The sequence below is a fragment of the Arvicola amphibius genome, chromosome 1, assembly GCF_903992535.2.
Source record: "Arvicola amphibius chromosome 1, mArvAmp1.2, whole genome shotgun sequence".
NCBI classification, from domain to species: Eukaryota; Metazoa; Chordata; class Mammalia; order Rodentia; family Cricetidae; genus Arvicola; species Arvicola amphibius.
In genome coordinates, this window is record NC_052047.1 from 11,424,781 (window position 1) to 11,452,243 (window position 27,463).

The 27,463-nt window shown below is 44.0% G+C and overlaps 1 protein-coding gene across 1 annotated transcript in view; it reads right to left on the bottom strand.

Moving 5' to 3' along the window:
* Window positions 1-27,463, bottom strand: part of Fras1 (Fraser extracellular matrix complex subunit 1) — a 403,170-nt gene that overhangs the window by 76,984 nt on the left and 298,723 nt on the right. The window contains exons 33-41 of the mRNA XM_038339383.1: window positions 21,881-21,995; window positions 20,708-20,845; window positions 18,366-18,398; window positions 15,368-15,499; window positions 14,202-14,327; window positions 11,768-12,015; window positions 6,682-6,830; window positions 6,356-6,518; window positions 4,688-4,823 (exon numbers count right to left, since the gene is read on the bottom strand). Of these exons, the coding sequence (XP_038195311.1) occupies window positions 4,688-4,823; window positions 6,356-6,518; window positions 6,682-6,830; window positions 11,768-12,015; window positions 14,202-14,327; window positions 15,368-15,499; window positions 18,366-18,398; window positions 20,708-20,845; window positions 21,881-21,995 (1,240 nt within the window). The remainder of the gene's footprint in view (window positions 1-4,687; window positions 4,824-6,355; window positions 6,519-6,681; window positions 6,831-11,767; window positions 12,016-14,201; window positions 14,328-15,367; window positions 15,500-18,365; window positions 18,399-20,707; window positions 20,846-21,880; window positions 21,996-27,463) is intronic.

A 27,463-nucleotide genomic window follows, 5' to 3' on the forward strand; every position in this document is an offset into this window, starting at 1 on the left:
TGATTTATCTTTCAAGTGTCAACGATTTCTCTATATAAGAAAAGTTGACTGTGGCCCTTTCTGTTTAGAACCTCTCCTCCAGCACATTTCCATTTGACTTCAAAGTTTCTTGTTTTAAGCTTTATTTCTTTAACAATTTCATGTGTATGTTTATGTATGTATATATGTATGCACGCATGCATAAGATACAAATAATATTTGCATATACATGTAATCAAGTATGTGTATATGTATATATGTATCCATGTATGCACAACATGTGTTTATATATAATCATACATATATGTATGTAGGTGTATATGTAATCATATATGTGTATATATATGCATGTATGTATAATCTTGGATCAAAGTTCTCCCATTATCTCTTATCCTTCCCCTTCTCACCTAATTCCTTCTTTTCAAGTATCCCCCTACTTTTTTTTGTTTGTTTGTTTTGTTTTGTTTTTAAAGAGCGATTTAGGGAGAGAGACCTCATTTAATTAGGGTTACTGCTTGAGTAAGGGACAATGTACCAGGGAACAAACCAATGAGAATGGGAGTCCCTTTAACCCCTGTAACCTTTCTTTCTCTTAGAGTGGCAGCTGGGATGCTGACAGACGCAGCCCTGGGGACTTGCGAAGGAAGCCACGGCTGCTGAGGTCGTGGGTACAGCAGCTATGACATCATTCAACAACACTCCTTCCCTTATTCCAAGGGTGCTCTCCCAGTTTCTTAGAGGAAGCTATGCATCAGTAAGAACTGAGCTCATAGGATAGCATGCCAGAGCTCCTGGGTGCCCAGAGATCATGCAGATGCCATGACACTCAGCAACCTTCAGACATGGAAGTATTCAGGACCATTTCAGGGACAAAGTGCTGCCATAGTTTGGATAAGTTTCCCCCAAAGACCATGTGCTAGTCTCCAGTCCGTGGTGCAAAACCTTCAGGATTTGGGATTAAGCAGGAGGTCTTAGACTCACTAGAGGTCCTTGAGGGGATTCTAGGACCATCCATCAATTCAGTTCTTTCTCTTCTTTTACATCCTGGGCTTAAGAAAAGTGTTTTGTTCTACTATGCCATTTTAGCTAAGGTGAATCGCCACAACGAGGGTCCAGCTGATCATGGACTGCTACCCTTGATCTCAGGAGTAAAGTAAACCTCGTCTCTAGAAGCTGACTTATCATTGGCGTGTGTTACAGTAACTCAAAGTTGATCAACGGGTACATTTGGGAAGTGAGACCCTCATGCGCCACTTTTCAAAGTTCTGGGCTTTGCTGTTTCCTGCTCCCTCTTCTCACCTAAAAACAAAGGCTGCAAAAAGCCAAGGGGAAGAGTAAGCAATGTTCAAATGATGAACAGGCTTGGCCTGTATTTGGTTCTGGCCAGGTCCTTCTAATTGATTTTTTTTTTTTAACTTGCTACCATAGTCTTCTAGAGTGGAGACAAAGAAACCACGTAGACACATTTCCAAAGTAGAGGTGGCCCAGAGGGAAACAAAAAAGGTTCCTCTTCCTTCTCTATGACACTTTCCAAACACCAGATTCTAAAAAGGCCATTAACTTCCCAACTCTAGACGGTGCCATCTGTTGGTACCCGATGCACAGACAAGGACTGAAATGTCTTTTGTTGGTTTGTTTTTTCACAACTTGTTTGAAAGAAAAGAAAGAAAATTGAAGCTGAGAGAGACCTAGGCAGCCAGTGACTCATTAATCCCCACGACACTGAGATTAGGGTTTCAGGAACCAACTGCTGAGAATGCCTCCAAGTTTTACTTTCTCCGTTCATTGATCCTTAGAAACTGGGAAGTGTGGCTTTGTTATCTGGGTCAAGAAAAGCCTCAGTAAATGACAACCTTGAAATATACAGAATAAAATAAGCCTTGTTTTAAAATTCTTGGAGCGTTAGTTGGCCATCAAGGGAACCAGACACGAAGCTGTAAGCACCAGTCGTTCCAAGTTTGAAAGCCACACTTTCTATTTTTACTGTACTTCACTGATGTGTGTTCCCTGCCTTCCTCAGCAGAACGTCCTAGGTACAAATTAAACAGCCCCTGGTGAGTGTGCCTGTCATCTTGGACACCTGCTTTCCTCAGCACTAGAAGACAGATGTCCCCAGAGCGACTCAGGGGGTCTTGCCCCGATCAGGCCAGTCCTGAAAGAATTTAGATATTATGCCATTAGCTTTCACACCCAACACTGCCGTCACTCTGTTTTCCCTCCTGCTTGGTAGAAATGTAAAAGCTGCTTTCCCCAGACTTAAAAATATGTACCAGTGGGTTGGAATTACATTTAGGTAGCTGGTTTTTTCAGGAAACAAAACACTTAGTTCAAAATGGTGCTTATTGGGTTCTTCCACGGAGAAAAGGGCAGCATCTTAATGTAAACTGGGCAACTATTTAGTGCCCTTGAGTATCTTGCCTTCCCCTTAGGTTCAAACCCATGCCACTAGAGGGTCAAGAGACTCTTAGCAGTTATAGCAGGCTGAAGATGGATGCCCCAATGTTACAGAAGAACTTTGGGTGACTGTCCAGGTAGCGAGATGTCTCTGTCAATTCTACAATTTTTGAAAGTTGCTTACAATGTACGTCCTGTTTACTTAGGTAATATTATATCATTCTGGAGTCTTTGATGGAATTGAAGAATAGATATGGTTTTTATTAGTTATGATAAAAGATAAATTAAATATTGTAACTGTAATTCTTGCTTGATACCTGTTTTGCTATATATAATTTTACTATGTTAAAGTTAAAGCCTTCCTTTTTGTTTAAACAGAAAAGGGGAAATAGTGTGGGAGGTCCTTCTGTCTATCTGCTGCTTTTATTGGTTAATGAATAAAGAAACTGCCTTGGCCTGTTGACAGGGCAGAACTTAGGTAAGCAGGGAAAACTAAATGGCATGCTAAGAGAAAGGAGGCAAAGTCAGAGAGATGCCATGGATCAGCCAGAGACAGACGCTGGGAATTTTACCTGGTAAGCCACTGCCACGTGGTGATACACAGATTAATAGAAATGGGTTAAATTTTTTTTTTTTTTTTTTTTTTTGGTTTTTCGAGACAGGGTTTCTCTGCAGCTTTTAGAAATGGGTTAAATTAATATAAGATTTAGCCAATAAGAAACTAGAGCTAATGGGCCAAGCAGTGATTTAATTAATCCAGTTTCTGTGTGATTATTTCTGGTCTAAGCTAGCTGGGTGGCTGGGACAAACAAGCGATCCTTCTCCTCCAACACTAGGACCAGCAGCCATGATGTCTGTCACACATGGGGTGACAAAAAATGTTAGTTTGTGGGCTACACCAACCTCTTCAACAGGAATTCTGGGGCTCTGCCTGAGAGACCATGCTTTCATGGCCCATTCAGATAATGATAATGCACATAAAAGTTTGAGAATCACTTTTTAGAGCGGTTGAGATTTGCCAGAACTGTGACTATCTAGTCTAGATAGCACCCAGTGTGGCCTATCTGCTACCTGGTGTGCTTCAGGTAAATGTCAAACTGTGCTACAAGGGCTTCCAGGGAATCCCTCATGGAGAGGAAAGGTGGTGAGGGCAATGGCCTTTCATGATCTCTCACCTCACCCACACACTTGTCTCTGCGAGAGATGCCATTTTTCCTTTGCCCATAGCAACCTCTTGACCTGGGCTTTTTTTGCCTTCTCATGCAGACGCAATTGCTTTGTTCTATACCCTCGGCACTCTGTTCCTATTCCTGTCATTTATCATCCAGTTCATCAGGCTAGCAGTCCCCTACTCCAGGCAGGGTCAATGTCATCCATGTCAACGTTGTCTCTAGCACAAACATTTGTTGAAAGGAGCTTAATTAGGCAATAAGCAAATCTGCAGGCACACATGGAAAGACCAGAGAGGGAAAAGATCCAAGACTTTTGATAGGAAAACATGACCATTCTAAATGAGCTTCCGGTTACCAGGCTCAAGTGGCAGGCACCATGCTGGCCACTGACACCTGCAGTCAACGGTCTGTCTGTAGAAGCTGCTAGCTGCCTGCCAATTAGAGCCTAGCACCGGCACTTGTTCACTTTGGAATCTCGTTGCAGACACAGCAGCTCAGAAACTGGCAGGAGCTGTCTCAGCTGCCAGTCACAGTGGGTCTCAGGGGGCCTGTGGACGGCACATGCCTTTGCCTCTCCTTGTGTGATAACCTCCAGCAGGTCTGGGGCAGATGGTAGAAGGGAGGGATGTTGACGTGGGTGTCAAAGAGAGACAGCATGCATTTCCATTTCTGTCATCTCCATAGAAGGAGCAGGCGCAAGCTTTAGTTCATCGGAACTGCAGAGGAGAACAGGGATCTTTATTTTCTTGATCCCTAATTCTGAACGCAACTTGTGAGCCCCTCAGCCACATAGCTCACACTCCAAATACCTTCACTCTGCTCCAGCTTCTCCTACATTTATGAGCCTTCTCGCATGCTATCTCCCCAGTTAGTACTTTCTCTCTGCTAGGATACAAGTCAATAAGAAGGTGGACAGGGTTATCTGTTTTGTTTATTAATGTATCTTTGATGCACAAAATACAAAGTATAAAGAATATGCTAAGTAACTTTTTTTCTTTTTCTAATAAAAGAAGCCTTTTCTTCCATTTTTTTTGAAATGGGTTCTTCTCATTTTAATTCTCCATGTTCAGGTTTAATTAGAATATCTCCCACCCCCTGTTTCCAGACCTTCAATCGTTCTCCAGCAAAGCCCCTACGGTTACCTGTTCCTGTGTTCTCAATGCAGCCGTACTTGGGCAAAGCACTCAGTTTAATGACAGCATCACCGTGAAGGTTGTCGTGATCATCAGTGGCGAAGAAATGGTGGAGGGAGAGTGGTGCTCTACCGCCCTCATCAACCTGAGGAAGACAGGAAAGGAGGATGGAGGGCTGAGGGACAGGGGTGGCCTGCCGTGACTAGCTAGCACCAGTTCCACTTCGGCAGGAAGCGGATCCCTGAGGCGAGGAACGTGCCTGCTGCCAAAGCCAGGCAAAGCTTTCAGCCCCTCCTCAAGATGCACTCGGATACCTCGGGCACTGTGCCTCTTCTCATAATGGCACTTCATTTGGTGATGGATCTGGAGATAAAGCAGTTCTGACCGGTTCTAACTAACCATCTCAACAAGCTTCCGGACAGGAGAGCTGCCTTCCTGGGGCATCAGAATTCTACAGAGCATAACTGGAGAATGATAGATATAGCCCTCCTTCACATTCCCGAGGTTGACTGTCCTATAGGTGTTACCATCCAGAAAAAAAATCCCATTTATTCCTTCATATTGTATATTTATTGGGATGTAGGAATAAAAGACTAGCTACACCTGAAAGTTAATGCATACCTTGACATCAAAGAAGAAAATAAATCAGCATATGTACAAGCAGTTGCTGGAACTAACCTTTTCTTTTGGGGCCCGGTTCTATGCCCTAACGCTACAGCTTGGCCCTGATGCTTTTTGCTGACTTGATAAAAGTGGTCAAGGCATTTTACTCTGAACTCTTGGCTGGATGTGGGCTGGTTTATAAATTACAAAATGGGACTCTCGGATTGAGGGTGGTTCAAGTTACTTCCCCAAGTTGTAGAAAAGGAAAAATAAGGGGAATAGCACAACTGTCTAGAAATGATTCTGAGTTTCATGAATATAAAAGTCCTTGCTAGAAGCAGGAAATGCCTAGGCTTGGGGCACTGTAGTTCATATGTGAGGCAGGGGAAGAAAATGAATGAGTGTTCAGGACTCCCCTGCTGTGCACCAGGTACTGTGCTAGGAGAGATGCCAGCTATTTTATTTAATTACCAGAGAAATCCTTTATGTAGTAGACATTGTAGTATTTAAGGAAGAAACGGAGGCTAGAAAGAATTACGTACCTGTTGCAAAGCCAGCCTGCTAGTACCTGACAAAGCTGGTACAGGCCCTCGGCTGATAACGTCAGTGATAGACATGTGTTATATTGCCTCTCGCACACAGGATTTTTAATCTTGTTAATAATAAGAAATATTGGCTTGATTTATGTGGGGTCAACTTTCCATGTTTTAGTTGTTACCAACTAAAATCCTCAAAAGTGTATTCTACTTCTGTTTTATCTCCATTGCCAACAATATCCAGAATTGTTTTTATATATCTATATGTGTGTATAGATACATGTATATAATATACACTCAGGCATGCACATGTGTATGCATGTTTTGACTAACTCATGTGAATATAATGATTTGATCTTTTGCATATAATTATTTTTTTTCTTTTACAAAAAGTTTACAATGACAGCCACAGACGGTCTGCTATCACTGCCCAGATACTATGGGGGAAGAGTTTGGATGCTCATCTTGGCAGAAATCCTTTAGCTATATCACCAAGGATCCCAAGCCCTGGATGTTTATTGATCTGAGAACTGTTTACCGTGATAAGGTCAGCAAAAGCGATGACGTGTGGTGGACTCTTGGCAGGAGTGACCGTGATGGTAAAGACCTGACTGTCCAGACGGTTGTCGTCCATGTCTGACACAGAGAAGTGGAAGCGATCCATGATTAGATGCTGTTCCGTCTTGAACGCAGCTGAGTACCTGTAGGGCACGGGGAATACAGGTTGAGCCACCCTGACCAGACGAGTGAAAGGATTGTAAAACAAAATAAGATCAGAAACAAGGTGTTCTTTGAAGGAGCTACAGGCAGCTGCTACCTACAGTGCTTAAAAACCCTTTCAAGGAATCTGCAGCGCTGACGTACCTGATGTTATTGCTGTTGATGTCCTCCATGGTGAAACTGGAATCTTCTGAGAGCTCCTCCACAGTAGCCCCCGAAGTCTTTAAGAGCACACCGTATATGGGCAGAGAACTTAGCCGAATCCAGATCTCTGAGTCAGGGGAAGAATCGTCCTAATCAGGCAAACATGAGTCAGGACATGAATGCAGAGACCCATAGGGGCTTATTGTCCCCTCTGCTAAAGGCAGCAGCCCCCTGTCATAAAGCAACACCACTCTCAACTCCATGATAGCTCAGTATTTATCCGTCTTCAAAGGCCTCTGGTATAATGTCTTCTTGGAAGAATAACTCAAGGTAACAGTGCAGAATGTGCTTATGGTATACGGAGTGAAAAAAAAAAAGATGGTTTATTGTTTCTGTAAGAGTCATAATGGTTTATTTTTATTGCATGTACACAGTATGGACGAGAATATGGCCAGCTTTAACTCGCCATTCTATAAACACGGGAGAAGGCTTCCCCTGCAGTTTCTAAGAACACTGCAGTTTAGAAATATACAAAATTCCATTATAGTATATATTATACTCTAGAGTTTTGTCACTCTAGGAAACAGAATCTGCTTAGCCAATGATTCACTTCAAGTAATACCAATGTGACAAAAATTTGGATTAACAAAAGAATTTAGGAGGTCTTGTGGATTTCCTTCGACGAGGACTGAATTAATGGCTCCTCGCTTCCTAGGACACTTAATCTTAATAAAGAACATTTCCATCTCCTCGATGGCTTATTGAGAAACAAGATCAGCTTTCTGTTTGTCTGCACGGACAATAATAGAATATCTTCATTAACAATTTCCTCTTTCTTCAAGAATATTTTTTGGAAATGTCTAGAAGGCAGGCGATGTCATTTGGAGTCTCCCTGGGCCACCTGCCTTTTAGAGGACTTAGATGAAGATGGGGACTCTGTTCTTCGGCAACAACAATGAAGACAAATGCCACATGATCAACTTCACTGTCAAATGCAAGTTTTCCTGGCTACGCCGTGCAGCTAGTGAGGGATGGAAAGGAAATGTGAACTGGTAAGAGGCAGGCCAGGCAAGGAAGGTACAGGTCCTTGCCATGCCCGTCCCGGGGGCAGCTTTCTTTCAATGAGCAGTTAGAACCACAGTGAAAGATCTCAGAACTGCCTCAGCTACCTGACACTGGCCCAGAAGGGAACAGGAACATACAGAGGCAGCCAGACTTCAGAAAACTTCTAAATGTATAATCTTACTGTTTTCTCCTTTCTCCGTGTGTGTGTGTGTGTGGGGGGGGGTCAAACGGAAAACACTGGACTCCAAAAAGTTACCGCCTACTATTCCTGTGAGTTCTCACTGAGACAGGCCTTCAAAGGACTGTGCAGAATTTTCTGGTGCCCTCTTCTGAAATGTGGGAATGACAAGGATAGGGTACCTGATTCTTAGTGAGGATAAAAAGCGTCTGTCTCAAACACTGGCAAATCCGGCAAAGAGATGCTTACTCTGGGCCAGGTATTATCTTATTATACTCCAATTTTCAAAAACTTTCTCAGTTTCAAAAGTGAGAAATCAGCTATTGTTATCTTCTTCTGAAAATACCTTGTCATAATTTTTTTTAAAAAAATCACTGTATTAGGCCAGCCAAGAGAAAATGAGTTCATCAAAATGCCTAAGAAAACAGATCCTCTTCCCATGTAATTTCCCTGTTCAATGACCTTCATGTTCACTTTGGATGAATTTATATTTTTATTTTATTCTTCTTATTCATTCTAAAGAAATTGACATGTGATACGTAGCCACAGTGAATATAAATATTTAGCTCATATGTATCCATGAGAATTAGATAATGATTAGTTTAAGGGTTCGGAAGATAGTTTAGTCGGGAAAGTGCTTGCTATGTAACCATAAGGACCTGAGTTTGATACTTAGAACCTACATTAGAGAAAGCTAGATTTGGTGGCACATGCTTATAATCTCAGTGCTGAAGAGGTCTGCAGGAGGAGCCCTGAGGCTCACTGGCCAGTCAGCCCAGTCGACTCGGAGAGTCCTAGGTGAGTGAGAGACACTGTGTCAAATAAAATGAGCGAAACCCACATGCTCACACAGACCTACACATGCATCCGAACACACAGGAACACACACACAATTAACTTACACACACTTCTTTTATCCTGCCCTTGGACCCTTTAGTCAGTCTTAATTTTGTTTTTGTCTTCCTTTATTACTATTAATTTGGTTTTTCAAGGCAGGGTTTGTCCGAGTAGCCCTACCTGTCCTGTACCATGCTCTGTAGACCAGGCTGGCCTCAAACTCTGTCTACACCTTGCAAGGGCCAGGAACAAAGGTGTGCACCACCATTCCCAGTTTCAATGTTTAAATATGGCCTGATATATTACTAGATCGAATATTCTAGGTGTTTGGAGATTTGTTTAAATTTCTTTCTTTTTATATTTTAGAAACACTTTTTTTTTTTAATGTAGCACAGGCTGACTTCAAATGTGAGAGCCTTCTATTCTCCTTGTGAAAATTCTAAGTGCTGAGATCAGAGGTATGGGCCACCACGGTTGACTCCCCCTCCTTCCCTGTTTCCTCCTCTTCTATTTCTTTTTCAGAAAATTCATTTGGTTTTTCTACATTGTTGGTTATGACTTCTATTTTCCCTGGAAGTAACATGTATTTTGTTAAAATTGATTCCCAGCTACATGATATGTATTAAGATTAACATATCCTATTTTGAATTATTTCAGTTTTGGACAGCACATAGAAATGCTATCCGCATTATAATGTTAAGCTTGCACTTCTCATATTACCAACAAGAAAAGTAAGGCAAAAGTGTTTAAACAACTTGCCAATGGCCACTCGATTTAGAGAGGCAAGATGGAATTAAAACATCAGTTCAAACTCCAGAACCCATACCTCTCTCTCTCTCTCTCTCTCTCTCTCTCTCTCTCTCTCTCTCTCTCTCTCTCTCTCTCTCTCTGTCTGTCTGTCTCTGTCTCTCTCTCTCTCTCTGTGTGTGTGTGGTTTATTTGGCGGAGTGCTTGACTAGCATGTATGAAGTCCTGAGACCCTGCCTAAGATTAAACAATAAAGTCGCCTTAGAAAGTAACCATGCCGGGTCCCACTTTGCCTTGGGCATATTCCACCACCCTCTCATCTCCCTCCTGGTGCCCACACCCCAATGAGGAGACTCAGCTGCTCTTCTCTCTGTACTCTGTCCACTTATGACCGCCATTCTAAATAACTTTTCCATTACCAAAATCTTCAGTATTTCAGGAAATTTTTTTCCATACTGTACAACCCAGGGAATAGCTGTATGTAGCCTACCAGTGTCTGTACTTTTAGCAGCCTAGAGAGTTCCCTGAAATCTTTCTGCTCTGGTGGGTAAATTCACATTCAATCAATTTTTGAAAATATACGTTCAGTTGCCAAAGAGCTCCCATTCTGATGTACAGCTCATGATGTGTGGTTAATGGGCAGGCGCTGCTTCTGGAGAGCTATTTCGGTCTGTCAAACATTTTTCAAGCCTGATGATCTATCGATTAAATCCGAATTCATACATTTTTACAAATTCATGACTTTCCCAGGATCAAAGGACCATAACATAGGATGAAAAATAATCGGCCAATTAAACACCGTCGGAACTTTGCTGAAACCACAGCGCACCCACAAGGGGAATCAAGTGGTGCTCGGTTTCACATCTATTAGGAAAAGACGATTTAAAGGAGGAAACAGTGTGCAGGACCTCATCCAGGGCCTACTGTTTGGAACTGAACCTTACAGTGAGATTCTTCAGCTCAGAAAAGAATAACTCTTTTGTTGTTGTTTTGTTTCTCAAGACAGGTTTCTCTGTGTAGTCATGGCTGACCTGAAAAATCACATTGCAAACCAGGCTGGCCTTGAACTCACAGAGATCTGACTGACTCTGCCTCCCGAGTGCTGGGATTAAAAGCATGTGCCACCACTGCCCAGGAAAAAGAATAACTGAAACCATATAGTGTTTAAAAATGAGGGATAGGCTGTTCACTATAATTTTGAGGCCAGTGAAGGAAAAATTCAATACTAAGAATGATTACCATTCAAATAATTATCCTTCCTTTCTAAGCATAACAACTAATCATCATGTTTATATAGACAGTAGTCATCTCTTTACAACATATGTAACTGCAAAATAAAATTAATTATCCTCATTATCCTTTGCCCCAGATGCAGAATCAAAGAAAGCAGATGAGTTTAATTACCAAGATCACTTAATCAAGCTTGAGCCAGACACAGGGGAAATCCCCAGCGTCCTTGGTTCTCCCCTTCTCCTCAACCGCTCTCCTTGTCTTAGGGCAGGGCGTGGCTATCAGGCCGCAAGGCTGGTCTAGGAAATCTACAGAGAGAGGCACCACCAAAGGGTGGGCGTGCGGGGCTTGCTTCTTCATTGCTGACCAGGCAGCTATTCTTTTCCTAAATTTCCCAGTAGACCTTTTGCCCTCCACACTGAAAACAATGGACCTGGAGCTTTTATGTCAAGGGAGTTGCTGCATGTTGACAATCAAAAGCCCTTGGGTGTCCCAGTATTTTCATCCTAAGTTTTTCCTTCTTTTTGTGTGTGTGTCTGTGGTGTAGATGCATGTGTATGTATGTTCACATGTGTGTACACAAACATGTGGAGGCCAGATATGATGCCTGGTGTCTTTCTTGATCATTTGAGGCAAGGTCTCTTGCTAGACCAACCTTGCTGATTCAGCTAATCTAGGAGCTCCTTTCTCTCCTTGCAGCTGAGACCCCAGGCTGGCTGCTGGGCCCACACGGCTCTTACACGGGTCCTGAAGATCTGAGTTCCAGTCTTCACACTTGTGTTGCAAGCACATTACCCACTGAGCCATCTCCCCAGCCCCCATCAGAGATGCGCATTCACTTGTCTACTGCTGGGACACTGGGCGAGGCCAGAATGTATAGAACGACTCCAAAGAGAATATAGCAGGGATGCTAAGAGAAGAGACTTTTACACTCCATATGCCTGCTGTCTTGAGTACCCAGCCATGGGGCAGCTTGCTGGGTGCCCAGTCAGAAGTATAGAGAGCAAGAAAGTAAATGTCAGAACTCACCACATAGGCAAGGTTTGCCCTGGTGATTATGGCCGTCCGTTGACTGGCAACAGTCATGCTCAGGGAGGAACCAGGGGCCAGCCGAGGCCCTCGGTTCTCTGAAAGGGACACCTCCACTTTTACTTCGGAAGTTGTCACAGTCAGGCCATCCGTGACTGAGATCTCCATGCTGTCCTCCCAGGCAGAGGACCCATCATGTATATACTGCAGGGCATTTCTCTCAACCTCGCCATACGTGAAGGTGTCACCTTCCAAGAAGAAAACAAAGCCAACGTGTAAAGACAGTGACTTCTGGGAATAGCGCTTCCTATTCAGTCAGCCCCTTTGCTCTCCCGATTTCAAAGTGCTTGCAGCATCATATACTCTGGGACTCGAAAGCTACATAGTTCAACCGCCCACCCAACTTGGCATTCCCTCTAGAGATTGGGTGGGTTAGCTTGTCCTTCCACACTTCTCAGGGTGAGAGGCTGTTTAATAAGGTAGCTAATCTCTCTGGGGGATAGCCCTGGTATATTTTGTTTTTTAAGGCTCTAAATCATTGTGAGTTAAAATCGGGCTCTGGGAGAACAGTCATCGCTCCCAGGTCTAGAAAAACATAGAACATGCTTATATTCTTCTTGACTGCCCTCTGAATCTAATCAGGGCACTGAACATTACTTGAAGACTTAAGAAAAGAGCCAGCACTCTTTGAGCCACCAGAGGCACTGATTTAATTTGTGCATTTAATTTTTTTAAAATTAAAATGTGAAAATACAATCGAGAGTTCAGTTATTGGTCAGTTGTTTAGCAAGTCCAGGGCCCTCATTTTGAACACTGGTGTGGGGTGGGAGCTGTTCCTTGATGCTTAAAGTGCAAGCTGCATAGCTCAGGGTACTAACCCATAGCATCATCATAACAGATAAAACAGATAAGATGGGAAGTTTTAGGGTCACAGAGGTCCGTACAAAATGGAATTAAATGCAATCCAAATTTACATCTTAAATTGTAAATTTGATTGTAATTTTAGAAAATTTAATCCATAATATCAAAGTTACTCAAAGTTTTTGAGCCATGGAACTTTTTTTTCTTTAATAAATCATGTCTCTAGTCATGGGCTACCGTGATTACACAGAACACAGCTGAGGAAATTGTCTTCTGGGATGTTCTCCCAGCTGTAACTTTTGGAGCTTCCTTGCTATGACAATGATTAGCTGAGACTAATGGATTTAGTGCTGAGACTGAGGGACTTCCTTGATCTCTATATTTACCTTCTATGCCCTAAGTGCATGACTTCACGAACATTCGTAGATCCTGCACCTAAAAACAGGTATTAACTCTTTACTAATGCCTCCAGATGTCACTTGCCAATCATAAGTGCAGGTTAAGTGTGACACTGGAAACAGGACAAGGAAGTGCTGGTTACACACAACACTGAGGAAACAGGATAAAGGCTGCTGTGCACACCTCCTGTCCTAAGGATGCTTCCTTCATCATAGCCCTAGGATGATTGCCTTTGTGACCCCTAAGGGCCTATTCTTTGTTCTTTAAAACTTTAATCTGCATTAAAGTTTTAATCTGCATCAAATGGGCAAAGATTTACCCAACCAGGGAAATTCAGAAGTACGTATCACTAAATCTCTGAAAAGCAGGCATCTCAAGTATTTGAGAAAGCACAGATTATGGAAGTGAGATACGGCATTCCTGGATAACCACTTTAGAAGGGAGAATATTCACTTTGTTATGTAAGGGCTCACTGTTTAAATAAAAGACAGAGATTTGGGTTTTTTGTGTGCTTTTCTATACTCCCTATGGGATCAAATGTCTTTAAAATTATTTTAGATTTGTTTTGGGTGCACGAATGTTTTGCCTGTGGATGTGGGTGTGCACCATGGGTGTGCCTGGTACTGGTGTGTCAGAGAGTGCTTTGGGTCTTCTAGAGTTGGAGTTAGAGAAGGCTGTGGGCCACCATGTGGCTGCTGGGAACTGAACCCCGGGTGCTCTGAAAGAGCAGCAAGTGCTCTTAACTGCTGAGCCAACTGTTTGGCCCCATTGTGTAGCATTTATAACCAGAGAAAGTGCAATAAACACCATTTTAGGAAAGCTGACTGCCCCGCTACACTGTTACACAGTTCAAATATCACTTTAAAGTATATCCTTTTTCTAACACAAAGTTAACACTACCGGTAATTTCACATATGAAATTAAGAGACCCCATATTACCCTTTGTGAAATAATCCACGTGAAGTGGAAGCTCACTAGCCCATCTCACTCACAGGCTGAAGCAATGAGCTTCCCAGATTTCAGAAGGGGTGGGGGCAGAGGATGCCTAGGTCAAGAATATCTTTCCTCCTGCTTTATCCCCACAGGCATTTCACTTCATTTCTAAGTCACACAAAACTAATCGTAGAGGTTAAAAAATATCCCCAAGCAGGCCAGATATGGAAAACGCATCTACCTGCAGCCATGGGCCCCGAGGACTCTGCCGTGGACTTGAGGAGCGAGCCATGCTGTGGAGGCTTCTGCAGCTGGAAGAAGAGCTCTTCTGGTATCACCTGAGCATCTGTCGCCACCAACTGCAGGCCTGCAGGAGGAGAGAGAGAGGCCGGCTACAGTGACAACTGACAACTGTGTGCCCTCCCTAGATTAAAACCAGAGGGCAGGCTGCGGAGCCAGTGGCGAGTGCTTGTCAACCATAGAGCAGGGCGCAGTTACAGTGAGCACAATATAAGTGAAGATGAACACGGCCAATCCGCCAGCTGCAAGCAGGTTCTTTCAAAAGTTCCCTTCTGAGCGGGTAGCTCAGAATTGAGAATATTCTCTTCTCCCGTACAAATGAAGGCAAGCACAAACGGCCATCCGTAGGTCTGTCCTAAGCAGCGTCTTTCGGAAACAGCCCATGAACTGGTCTCTCTGTTCATCTGACTTCTCTGATTTTCCTAAACCTACGGAGAGCGCTGGTTTCATGACGGCTGCTCCAGCCGTCAAGAAAACCATCAAGAAAGCAGCAACTTTCACGTTATCTCTATGGCTCATTTATACGGCTGCTTACAAATAACTTTTGGTCAAATTGTACAACTGGCATAATTAGCTTCAGGACAAAAGCCACGTGTAGAAAACACACATGGATCCACAGAGTACACATAATACACACCACTAACTGAATGCCCTTGGTAAAAGAATAAACAAACCGTAAAAGAATAAGCGCACTTAGAAATAAATAAAAACATGCACGAGAGGGACAGGCAGCTCCTCACACTCCTGAAGGTCACTGCGATCCATCAGTTTTTAAACAGAAACCAGAAGCAGTCGCTGAAACCTGCTCTCTCTCTTCTCAGCTCTGTTACTTTATATTGTAGCAAGGATAACAAATCAAACTCGAGGAGGCTGGGAAATAAATTCTGGGTAGAATTCCACACAAGGCTGGGCTCTGAAGGGTCTGTTTCCTCCTCTCTGCTCTCAGTACTGCTTTGATTTGCAGAGGAATGGGCAGGAGGGTGGATACCGTGGGCTTGAGCACACTTCTGGAAGAGAAGGCCACTGCTCTGGGCAGCTGTCAAGAAGTTCACACAGTTGCTGCAACACAGTTTGGTTTCCAGGCTTCTCCCAGACCCTAGTTCTTACCTAGAGAGGTACGGCCTCCAGGGCTAACCTCCAGCAGCGGAGCCCTGACCTGAAATGCTGGCGGTTGATGATCAGAGCCAAGTAAGTGAACGGTGAGGGCGGTCTCTGGGCTCGTGTGCTGTCCATCAGAAACTGGCAGAAGTAAAGACACACACATACACTCACGTGACTGAGCACACACGTGCAAATGTAAATCAGCGTACAGTCTGGTCACCTTTACCCTATTTCCACAAATAGCAATTTGTTGAGATGCTTGAAAGTCGGAAGAAGGAACAATGATGAGCAAATCTACCAAGGCATTTTCTCTGGATAAGACAAAGGATGGGAGTTCACAAGGGCAAAGCTATTTTTTTTTGTTTCCTAAAAGGTTATAAATTTCGATTTATTTAAATAAATTTTTTTTGACAAAGTTATTTTAAGAAGGTATTCTCAAAGGGTGATTTTGAGGCTCGTTGGTGGGAAACAATGTAAAATAAGCACTTGAAAAACAAACAACAGAAAGTGCCCTGCAGGATCTCACATAGCTCACTGTGGCCTCCAAATCACCCTACAGCCAGGTATGACCTTGAATTCCTGGTCTCAACCTCCCAAGTGCTAGGGTTAAAGTTCCCAAGTGGTACCGGCCAAGACTTTTATTTATGGAAAGGTTCTCTGAATGAATACGTCATCCCTACATTACTTTCTTTTAAGCACTCTTTTTAGGAAGTGACTGTCTTTTGAAGGACAGACATCTGTCCCTGTCTCTCGCAGCGTTTGTGCACAAGTAAGCAGATGCATTTTTGCCCTGTTGCTACGTCCATGGCCATAAATAGGAGACACCACTGCAAAACAGTGACCTTATCTTCTGTTTCCCTGGCTTAACTCCATCCAAGAGGATCCTCGTCTTCCACAGGAAATGAGAGCAGAAATGTCTAACCCTTGACTCGCCTTTCTGGGTTTTCTGTAACTCCCTCCATCCCCTCTCTAAACCCAGGAGTGGTGGGTACAGGAAACATCAGTGTGCTATCTACCATGGCTACTGAGAAAATGGTAGTTAGCTGTTTTACTTGCAGATGGTGTGGTTACAGGAAACAGGTTTCTTTCTCTGTCTTCTGGACATGTCAGCACGTTGGCAGGAATGTGACCTCTAAAACGATGTAAAGCATGGTTCAGGGATAATGACTAGGGTTGCTTTAGGTCTGCCTTGTCCTGGAGACAGATCTAAATGACTGCAGCTTTACAAGAGAAGACACCATTCACGTCTATCATAGGAAGGCCCGAAGGCCCAAACCGCCCCTTCACATGAATGAAGGTTTTGTGGCCCTGGTCATTTTAGTGGTGTCAAAAACGCTGGCACTGTTTCTTTGTGTATGTTTAATCTCCTTCTCTTTGGATGATCAAAGATAGAGACAGGGAGAGTCTTGACTTTAAAGGCTTGTGGACACATATACAATCTTTTGACAATTTCAGTGGACTCAGTACTCTCTTGAGGTCCCTAGAGTGTACAATAGAAACCTTGTGTTAAAAAAAAAAGAGAGAGAGAGAGAGAAATAATTGTGAAACTACAGTTATATTTGCTATTACTTCCATTGGTTTTACTTTGAAAGAGAAAAGGCTCAGGGAGATTTCAACAACCCTACATAGTGAAAGACAGCAAAGTCTAAGACTACAAGAGCTCTGGCCCGATCACACAGCTGTTCACTGCGATCAAACACATCCTTGCCTCCTTGGGGGCAGGGAGCTATCTACCAGAGAGTATTATATAATTAGAAATCATGTCACATGGTTGCAGTGTTTCAAAAGCAAATGCAAAAAACTGCCAATAAAAATATGAAGAATTTCACATCTTCCCTCTCTTAAGGAGTAGTTCTGATTTCTCCGAAAAACAGTCACACTGCTTATTTGGGTTAAACGCTTCCTGTGGGCCCCATTTGCCTGACATGTGTTTCTTGCCTAGAACCGCTCTGCAGAGGGCCTGTGCATATCGTAAGGCCCGCCAAGACAGGACCACTGACTAGCTTTCTGGAGTTAGCAGATGCACCACAGTGAGCTGTTCACCCTCATTCTTCGGTTTAAGGTCAAAGTTTGGGTTGGTCACTGCTTTAGTTCATGATCTGTCTGTCCAGTTCAAAATTCTGCCACAAATCTCCTTTCAAAAGAGGAGGCTGCCTTCCTACTAGATTATAAAAGCATCTCTCCAAAAACAGACCCTTCCCACAAAAGACAGGAATCTTGGGCTGGAAACAAGACAGTTTAAAGTCAGCCCAAGGTCCATTCTTTTAGCCTTATGGAAGCTTAAGGATGATTTAGCGTAGGTCCTGGGCAAGTCAACTGTTGACTCTCAAGCCTTCTGGTGAAAAGGATGGGGCACGGTACATCCTTTGCTTTTCATGACCTAACCCCTTAGATTTCAGAACACAAAACCATCCCATATTGCAAGTCAGGAACTTGGATTAAACACTACTCTGCCCTTTCCCAGAGTACATGAGCCCTGCAGGATTGTTAGCTTGAAATGCTGGAAACAATAACCATCTCCTACCAGGTAACTCCTAAGATGACAAGTGTTGCAAATTGACTTGAAAAAGAAATGCTTCTAGAAGCATTTTATTTCATGCTCTGGGTCCAAAGACTTTTCTCTCCAGAAGCAAGGCATTTAATACATGGCGCTATTCAAGACTGCACAGAACTACTACACGTTAGCTGGGCGTGACACATGGACGCTCACATGCCAGCTGTCCTGGGAGCTGAACACTTATCATGATGGTGATCCATCATGGATAAATTTCCATGTACAAGGGTATTAGGAAACCTTCCCAGAGCGGCTGAACTCCAGTTTGTGGGACGCCAACTTTAAGACCTTAACTACTATTGTCTCGTTTCAATAAATAGACAAGTTCCACTAGAGTTCAAATAACATTAATATTGAGCATTCTTAATAGGTAAGATAACATAACTTCTAGGAAACAAAAGGGGAAGAATATATTTCAGTTTCCAATAAAACTGAGATTAAAGTCTTTACCTGTGAAGTAAAATTTCACTGATTCTGGAAGACCTAAAAGAGCAAGAGAGGAAAATCAGTGTATTGAACATTTTGGGATTAGAGAGAGACAGGGAAGGCACAAAATATAGAGTAGCAATTAGGGAGTAAACAGTGTTTAAATCGAAATTGATCTGGTTTAAGGAGCGGTCAGGAGGTCCTCTGCTCATGGAATGTTGGACTTAATGATGCTAGCATTAATTTTAAGTATAAAAAGGACACTCATACTGGAATGATTTGGTGCCACAGCGGCTAGGGTGACTTATAATACATTCATTCAGATCCTATTTTATCAGTGCACGAACCCCTATAAAACTGGTGAATGTGGGCGATATATAACATTGACAGTGAATGGGGGGTCAGTTTCGCTGTAGAACGGAGTGCCGTCTGGGACACTGATTTACACACTGTGGCAGTGAGAGATTTATCTCGAGGCATTTATCCCATGGTTAGACAGGACGTGGTTCTGCTCCCTCCAAAGCAACTCGTGGAACTAAGACAAGTCTAGCAGACCTGGAAATTACTCTAAGCACAGCTGACATGGTTTCTTTTTTCTCTAATCTCAGTACTACCCAAGCTTCCTGTAAAGTAGGGGCTAGAGAACCATGCTTACTTTCATGGGCTATTAGTTAACCAGTTACTAAATACTGAGGGTACTCCTCAGAGAAGGGGCCTCTTCCTGCCCTTAGGGATTTTCAATCTAATTGAGGAGTTAATCACTTTCTGGACAATTGAATTCATACTAAATAATGACAAATATCAGTTTGTGTTTACTTACCATAATAAAAAAGAAACCTTATAATTATTTAAAACATATTCAGTTTCCTAAGAGAAATAACCAGCTGCTTTGTTTGAATAAATTTATGATATAAATGTAACACCTATTTATAAAGTTGCATAATACACATAGCTTAAATATTATAATAAACGCACACCAAGATTTTCAGAATCACACAAGGCACAGAACATGGGAGTGGGGAATCACAACTACTACTTCCTAGCTGTGCTAACTACAGGTTCAAGGGAGGAAGAGGAAGGCAGCATTAAGGCTAGTCTGCTGCTGTGGAGGAAGGGAGGGAGGGATGGCCGGCAGTGTTAAGGCTGGTCTGCTACACTGGAAGGAGAGAGGAAGGATGGCGGGCAGTGTTAGGCTAGTCTGCTGCAGAGGAAGGTTGTGCACTGGCTTTAATAAATGAACAAAAGTTTCATCAGTTTGCTTTTCTACTCAAGCTTTTAAAATAAAACTTTTTAAACCATCTTCTGTCAAATCCTGGAGGTCAAGCTGGAAGATCACCCGCATTCTCCATGCATGCATGGATTTCCCTTGAGAAACTGCAGTCCACAGGGGACTCAGCATTCCAGAAGATCACCCACATTCTCCATGCATGCATGGATCTCCCCTGAGGAACCGCAGTCCACAGTGGACTCAGCGTTCTAGATCACCCGCATTCTCCATGCATGCATGGATCTCCCCTGAGGAACCGCAGTCCACAGGGACTCAGTGTCCTGGCCTGGGGCCTTTCTCAAGTTTGCTTAAGTTACTGTTGAGAAAGAGTCCTCATGAAAAACATTCCCTGCAGCTGCGACTTCCCCGGGATTCCTCGCGGCCTTGGGTTAAACATGCAGCTCTTTAGGAGCTCCTGTGGAGTGTAAACTCTGGCTTACTCGGCCTGCCTGCTCTGCTACATTCTGGACATCACAGGAATATCACTGCCTCTTTTGCAATCCCTAGAATGTTACATTTTCTTTTCCCCAAGTCCTCATGGGAGGCATACTGTCTTCCTCCCAGAATCCTCTCCGTGCATGCCCTCATGCACTTAGCTATTTTAGTCCCACTTTGCCAATAGCTACCTGGACAGCCACCTCTTAACTTCTCAGTCTGGATCAGCCTTGGGTTTGATTTTATCGCTGAACACTTCCTCCTTTTCCCAGAGCATCTCATCTCAAATCTGCAACTAAATATTCACTACTGTGATTATTTACTTAGTATTTCTATACAGAGCCCCTCCTCAGTCCTAGAGCAGGGTCAATGACTCGTTTTGCTTTCTACTGTATCTCCAACCCCTCAACCAGAGACTGACATACCTGAGCCACTAAATCAAAGTTGGCTGAAAGTACACCTACGGTGGAAATTAGCAATGAAAGAAGACAAGAAGACAGACCTGAGCCAAGTCACAGACAGGCCGATAGGCCCCAAGTTATGTTAAGTAGGAAGAAAAGAGTGTCAGCAAACTGTATATAAGTTTTTTGAAAGAGAAGGAGAACTGGCCATGAAGATGAAGAAAGACTTGGGTGCCTCAAGGCAGAGAAAGAAAGCATATTACCGACAAAGGAGTAGGCCATGATCTCCTGGAGGTGGGGGGCCGCAGCGGGAGGACGGTACATGATTTTGCCCTGGTTAATATCTTCCTGAGTGAATTGCCGGATGGGAGAGTGAGGTCGGTCCCTGTGCTCAATGATACCTGGGGAGGAAGAGACTCATGAGTATAGACAGCAACTTCTGGGTGACAGGATGTCCAGGTCCACCAACCCCGCCCCTTGCCCGTGAGCGGGAGTCTTTATCATTCAGGAGCACTGGCTCCTGAGCCGTTCTTGCTGCATTGCCGCTGTCAAGTTACTCAAGAAATGGACAGGTCTGGAGCCAGATGGTTCAGCATTTGCAATAAAAGCTTTGACTCCCCAGCACCCATGTAAGCACGCATCTGTAAGGCCAGTGTCGGGGAGACAGAGATAGAAAGAACCCCTGGGGCTGGTTGGCCAGCAAGCCTAGGTGATTCCCAGGGTCAGATGGAAAGACTGTTCCACTAAGAAGATGGACAGCAAGCGAGGAAGACACGTGATATTTACCGCTGGCCTCCACAGCTACGTGTGTATGTACATTTACACACACCTAAGCACACACACATGACATGTACACACAGAAAGTTAGATGGTAGATAAAAGGATAAATATATTACTGGAATTTGGGAAACGTAAACTAAGGAGCAAATTACTGCCCCTAAAGTCATTCAGTGCACATGCTTTTCCACACGTGAATGACATACTACCGTCACTAGGAAACTTCCAACCGAGATTCAACACAAAGGCAAAAGGTCTTTAAGGCATGGGCCCAGAGTGATCTTCTGCGGTGCCAAAGGAATATTTTTCTAGGCTTCCTTTTAATTTCAGACACTCCCCTGTTTCTGTGATGATCCCAGCAACAACAGCCTGGATCTTGACTATTAGAGGACAGACCGTGGCTTACAGTTAGCACGCAGGTTACGATCAGTGCTTTCATGGCTGCAGTTCAGAGACTTTGCAGGCATGGCACTTGTGCTGTGTTCCTCTCTCGTGTCTTATTTAGTCTTTAGAGGGAGGCACATGGGTCTCAGACCTGCCCTAACTCTCCTGAGAGAGTTAAGTGTAAAGAAGCAGGCAGAAGCCCAGAGGTTTTAGGATCGGTCCAGGATCACAAGGCAAGAGTGTCAGTCTCTCACCACCTTCACTGCGAGGCTTACCTTGATTTGGATGCAGAGGTACGGTGATATTGTATATAATCTTCCCGGCGGGACTCTCCGACTTCACGAAGGATAGGGAGTGAGGCTGAATAACGGTGAGGCCATCGTCCCGAGCCTGGACAAGATGGAGGATGAAAACAGGAACAGGATGATCACAAGAGCCAGAGGCAAACCCAAGTCTTAAGAAAACAAAACAAATTTGCTCTGGGCTCTTTAAATTGCTCTTATTTGGCAAGATTGTCTCCAAGTTCAAAGAAAGGATCTGCTCTCTCGGCCAGGCTGGAACCCTTTCAGGTGATCCAGGCCTGAGCAGGTTTCTCCTCCACAGTCCCTGGATTTATGTCAGAGCATGCCGTCGGAGTCCAAGGTGATTCTAGCTTTGCTAGATGGGCCCTGCTGTAGAACACTTGGGGGAATGAGGCACCAGGGCTGGCGAGTCTACTCGCCACAGCTGGCTCACTGCATCTCTGCTCCTCTAACTTTGTGGGCTCATGGTGACTGGCATGCCATCGAGAGAACCAGGCTGAGAGGCTAAAGTCTTAGCCCCATGAGGTTCTTCAGAGAACTCCTGTGCCCCAAGCCTTGCTAATGGGAACTGCTCAGCATTCTGGCTTCAAAGGGCTAAAGAGAGTGCAGCCAGCTAGCACAGCAGAGCTGACCCCATGCACAGGAACACCGATCAAGGCCTTGAGAACATGAGCATGGGAGATCTAGCCACACCCATCACCTGCCATATGGTGGTGTGGGCAGCGGAGAGATGCCTGCCCACTTGCCCCTTGCCACCTGTGGCAGGTAGGAGAGTTGACCCTGAGGTCATTAAGAGTTAGAGAGTTGTCCATGCCCCTCACCAGCTGCAGCACTCAGGAGAAGAGGTCACTGCACCTCACCTGGGCAGCACAGTAAAGCTGGTCCTGATGACGTAGGTGTGGGCAAGCCAACCCTGAGGGCATGAAAGCTTATTGCTGCAAGGTGAACTAGCAGGGGGCAATGCTGGAGGTGAGGATGGGGTAGAACAGGAGGTCTGGCCAACCTTGCAACTACACAGGCTCAGAATCAGAGTTGTAAGTTGGCCCATCCTAATATCCACCCCATCTATGACCTGCAGGAGCATGTGAAGAGGCCAGTCCAACAGACCCAAAGCTGCAGGATCTCCATGACACAGGGCAACAACAGGCTATTCAAGAATAGTCCCAGTGAAGGCCCAGGATCAATGGTGTAGCAGAAACCAGAGCCCTTGAACCAGAGCAGTGACTCTTGCAATCAACACTTGCAAGTGAAGAGGTATGAACAAAAGGGTTTACTATGTGGATCACTATGTCACACACACAGCTCCCATGATGCAATTTTATTTTCACTTAAATTTTATTTTACTTGGTGTGGGGTGGGAGATCAAGGGCACAGGGTGGATATGAAAAGATGGGGAAATGAATGGGATTGAGATACATGTTGTAAAAGAAACAAAGAATAAATAAAAAGAAAGTTAAAAAAAAGATGAGCCCAGCTCCCACACCAAAAAGTGGCTAGCTGCTTACACTCAGAAACATTTGCTTATGAAAGTACATGAAGATCATCTCTATTATCTTCATATCCATTGTCCAGTTCAGAGGAACTAAATAGCACCGTTCTCTTCTACCTCTCAACAAGCATGGGGAGCAATGTTAACTGGACAGTGTGCCTGCAGTGTGCACCATGCGTCTACTTGCTCATATCCACGCCTCCTAAAAGTGGCAACACACAGAAGCCCAAAGGACAGGAGTCCGCCTCTCAGCTCCTGCATGACGGTGGATAGAGGAGAGCTGTCACATAAACACAGTGCATCAAGAAGTAAAGGGACCGAAGTGTGACTTGAGTCTGGGCTTGGGCCACAGGTGAGATTTTAAGACAGCACCAAGCAATAGGCCCGCTGCAGGCTCCTCCTGATTGACCTAAGTTAGAGTTTGACACTCCCGTGTCTGGAATTCCCCCACACAGAGGAGGATTAAGTGGGGCTCACTTCTGCTCACAGGAGGGTGTGGTGTTCTTATTTTTAACCATAAAAACATGAGGGCCGCAGTTGCTCGGTAACTGTCCCGAAGGCATATCTGTCCCAGGAGAGGCAGCGCCTGCAGGTTAGAACTATCTCCTAAAGTAAAGAGTCATAGTTCAGGCCTTGCACAGGCCTGGAATGTAACGAGCAAGGAAATTAGAATTTCCAACAGCAGCTGGTCTCCCCCACCCTGCTATGCTAACATAAAACAAGTAAGGACAACAAATTAAAAATATATGCCCCATAAAAGTTGTTTACAGACCGTCCTTGTGGGACAAAAAGTACAGCTCCGACACCCTGTCAAGCGTGGTTTGGCACCTTCCAGTGTCAAAACCACTATAATCAAATATCCTCAAAGTGCTATAGGATACTTCTGAAAACTCAGACGCCGCTAAGCAATATAAAGTGATAAGAAGATAATTGTTATAGAAATACTGAAAAGGGAAACAAGTTTTAGCCAAGACAACAGACACCCTATTTAGGAATTTAAAGATTCAACGTCTTTACTAATCAAAATAGATTATTATGTGGAAAATGGGAGGACTTAATTTTGAAAAGCAATATTGAAGCAGTGATGTATCAAAGTAGTCAATTTTAATTATTTGGAGTAGTCAATATTCATCAATTAAACACACTAAGAAGTGGGAGATTAAACTTCATGGAAATAATTGCAGGCGACATTTTTTTATAACATCTGGGCAAAGATGAATAATAATAGCTTTCATCTTGCTCACATCGCCTCTGACTACATCCAGAATCCAAACCCTTCTGTCCTGGATGCCGCTGCCCTGCTCAGGGCCAGCCCCTCCCTGGTACTCTCAATGGCTACACACTGCTCTCAGTTTGACCACTGGCTGTTTCAGCCAGGGTGCCTGGAAGACCATGGATCCTGTGACTCACCTGCCATGGCTCTCTACGGTATGCAGTATAGAAGGACAGCTCTCACCGTGACCTTGGCTCTCCTGTACCTTCCAGATGCCTTTTACAAACTCATCCCTACTGGAGGCCACCATGCCTCCTCACGCTCCTGACTGCAGGGAAAGGTGCAGCTACACTCCAGGAGCCAGGGTCTTTCTGTGTTCTAGTTGGCTGTGTCTCGAAACCTCTCAACCTCTAACTGTGTTTTAGTTTTTTAACAGTCTCAACCACTTCTAAGTGTAGAGTAGGGCTAACCATAATGCGTGTTGTTCTATAAAAGAACCCCAGAATTCTGTCACCTTAAACAACTGAAACTCTATATCCACTGAGCAGTTTCTCCTTCATTCCTTCCTCTTCTTGCCTCTCAGCCCTGGAAACCACAGCCCTGCTTTCCTTTCCTAAGATCTAACTACGTCACTGTACAAGGGGAGCCATATCTTATTGGTCTCTTTTGTTCTTGGCTTCTTTCACTTCTCATGTCCTCCAGGTTCACCCATGTACCTTGTGATGGGATTCCTTTCTATTGTACGGCTGTATCATGTTGAGTGCACACACATACACCACACTCACATCTTCTTTATCTGTTTTTCTACCCATGTACCTTGTGATGGGATTCCTTTCTATTGTACGGCTGTATCATGTTGAGTGCACACACATACACCACACTCACATCTTCTTTATCTGTTTTTCTATTAACAGACATTTAGGTTACTTTCATCTCTTGGCTCCTGTGAAAAACGCCATAGAGAACGATCAAGAACAAACGTCTTTCTACATGTTCTCGCTAACTCGGAAGCCGCAGTCCCGCTCCTTGGGGTTTGTGTTGTAACCCGGTTGGCTATTTCTATTCTGCAAAGGTCCCATGCAGATGCTTGGTGGCTACAATAGTCCTCTCAAATTGATTGCTAAAATTCTGGTCATGGTTTTTCTGCTGTAAACCTCCAACAGTCTTTTGGAACAAAATGGAATCCCCTTTTATCCTGAAGGTCCCCTGAAGTCTGACTGACAGGCCCTCTTGTTTTTACATCGAGCAACTTCAGCTCCCACCAACAGAACTACCTGTAATGTCCCAAACACCTCATGTTTTGTCTCTACCCTTTTTTTCTCCACTGTTCCTGTTGTCCAGAATGAATTCCCTGCCTGAGTTCAGATCAGTAGTTCTTCAAGTGTAGTGATGGGGACAGCAGGAAACAGAACCACCTGGGTCTTGCTAGAGGCGTGGATTCTTGACTCCACAGCCAGACTTACTGCATTAGAGAACTTGGAGTGAGTTCCAGTGTACTGTAATAACTCTCTAGGTGACGCCCATACATACTTGCGTCTGAGACCTTAAGAACCCTGATCTAGAGATAATTACACTCAACAGCTCAGCTCCTCTCGATGCTCCCATGCTTCGCTGCACAAGGCACCCTCCTACTTGCTCCCGAATGGCTGCGCTGCTCTGGCATTCCTCGCAGTGATTCCCCTGCTTATTTATTTGCCCAGCTCCTCCTACATGCAAAGATCCCTGAACTAGAAACTCTGTTTGTTTGGTGTTTAAGGTCACTGAATCTGCAGTGTCTTCTTCAGCACGTGTCATGGGCACTCACAAGAAGTGATTAATGAATAACTGTAGGAATGAGAGGCAGACTCCTCTCAAACCCATCTATGACATACTTGTCTGGAATATACAAAAAATCTCATCTGTATTTACCACATATCTGTACAATTTACCAAATGCAATCAAAGCCTCAGTGTTTAGAGGAGTCCGAACCACTGAACTGAGGCTGTGTTTTTTGTCACACGTAACAAGTGTGCCCTACAGGAAGAGCCCCAATTAATGTCAGAAGGAATAGCAACTCTGTATATTTTAAGTAATGTAAGCTAAATCACATTTTCCAGTCAGCTGACTTTGGAGAGATCCGAGGTTCAAGCAGACAGACCCAATCTGCAAATGCACAGCCAGAGACTAAAGCTGAAGCAAGATGGAGTCTCTTTAGGAGACCGTGGCAAGGCGAACGGCACCACCTCCATGGCTCCTGGCCCATTTCTTTCCCTTCTAAACTCCAAATAACAGTGCTTTGCATTTGGCAAGAAATGTGTATGCACATTTTTCTTTACAGTTTAGAGAAAACTCTGATCCAAGTTCCTCCAGTCAGAATGATGAATTATAGACTTTATAATGCTGCTGAATTATGATTTCTTTAAATTACAGTTTATGCTGGAAATGCCGATACCAGCTATTCATTAAAAACTTTCTACGTTCACCCTTTATGTCTCTGTCATTCCCCAGCCCCATAATTTCTGAAACTATCGCTGCTCTCTTTGTTGTGGCCCAAGGCTGATGCCCTACACTGGAGTGTAATTATGTGGGTGCTAACTAACACATGGACCCATAACAATGAATTTACAGGGGTTTGCATGCTCATAGCTCTCTCTGAAAGAGAAGTCTGACATTCCATCTACTCTAGGCAGAGCGTTGCAGTGGATTCTGTACTTCCTACTCATCTTTATTGAGCTTCGTAGGCCAGCCCAGGTGATATCTTCCTCCAGGCATATCCAGCCTTTGCCATTGCAATATGATGTTGGCATTTATAACACTCATGCTTCAGAGTCACATGATCAAGCCATTAGAATCTGCAAAGAAAATCTGAGTGGTT